At 55.0% G+C, this 837-nt stretch overlaps 1 protein-coding gene across 1 annotated transcript; it reads right to left on the bottom strand.

Moving 5' to 3' along the window:
• Window positions 1-272: 272 nt before the first annotated feature.
• Window positions 273-593, bottom strand: LOC125911455 (late cornified envelope protein 1F-like). The gene has a single exon (XM_049615310.1). It carries the CDS (start codon window positions 591-593, stop codon window positions 273-275), a length of 321 nt encoding a protein of 106 aa, XP_049471267.1.
• Between the last annotated feature and the right edge of the window lie 244 nt (window positions 594-837).

Here is an 837-nt window from a genome sequence, read left to right as displayed (position 1 = left end):
TTTCCCATTAGGCTGGGTTTGCCACAAGGTAAGCAGAAGAAGGACGTTGGGTCTGTGCTCTGGGTTCCCAGGGCAGCCACACATTTGGGTGAGAAGGTGAGTGAATGGGTTTGGGGAAGTTCTGGCTTCCGGACACCAGGACACAGCGATCCTCTGGGCCAGAGGTCAGACCCCTCAGCCACATGGGTAGGCCCAGCAGGAGGAGCAGGAGCAGGAGGAAGGACTTGGCATTGGCTGCCCCCAAATATGCTTTTCTTGGCTCAGAATCCACTTCAGCAGCAGCCTCCAGATGACTGACTGCTCCCTCCACAGCAGTTAGAGCCCCCCAAGGGCTGGCTGCAGCAGTCAGAGTTCTGGTGCCTGTGGCGGTGGGACCTGCGTCTCCTGTGGTGGCTCAGACAGCAGCCACCACCCCCAGAGCTACAGCAGCCACCACCCCCGGAGCTACAACAGCCCCCGCCCCCAGAGCTGGAGCCACAGCAGCCCCCAGAGCTGACACTGCAGCAGGAAGAGACTGGAGGACACTTGGGGGGGCACTTGGGGGGGCATTTGGGAGGGGGCTGGCACTGCTGCTGGTTCTTCTGGCAGGACATCTCGGCAGGCGGGGACAGGAGCTGAGGGAGAGTCACACAGTCAGACCCAGGACACAGAGACCCCCTGCCTCACCACCTCCTATTCTTAGTACATTTCTAGAGCCTTTATTTAATGAACTATTTAATGTAGTCCTTAATAATTCAACACAGAAAATCTCATTATTTCTCATAGTTGTCCAAATGCTCTCATATCATCTCCTTGAACCTAATTTTCTAACAAAGTGTTTTAACCTATTATATAAGT

Source organism: Panthera uncia (assembly GCF_023721935.1).
Source record: "Panthera uncia isolate 11264 chromosome C1 unlocalized genomic scaffold, Puncia_PCG_1.0 HiC_scaffold_3, whole genome shotgun sequence".
Taxonomy (NCBI): Eukaryota; Metazoa; Chordata; class Mammalia; order Carnivora; family Felidae; genus Panthera; species Panthera uncia.
This window is presented reverse-complemented; position numbering and strand designations above follow the sequence as displayed.

Excerpts from the sequence above, each read along its gene's own strand:
- LOC125911455 (XM_049615310.1), bottom strand. The coding sequence starts at position 593 with ATGTCCTGCCAGAAGAACCAGCAGCAGTGCCAGCCCCCTCCCAAATGC.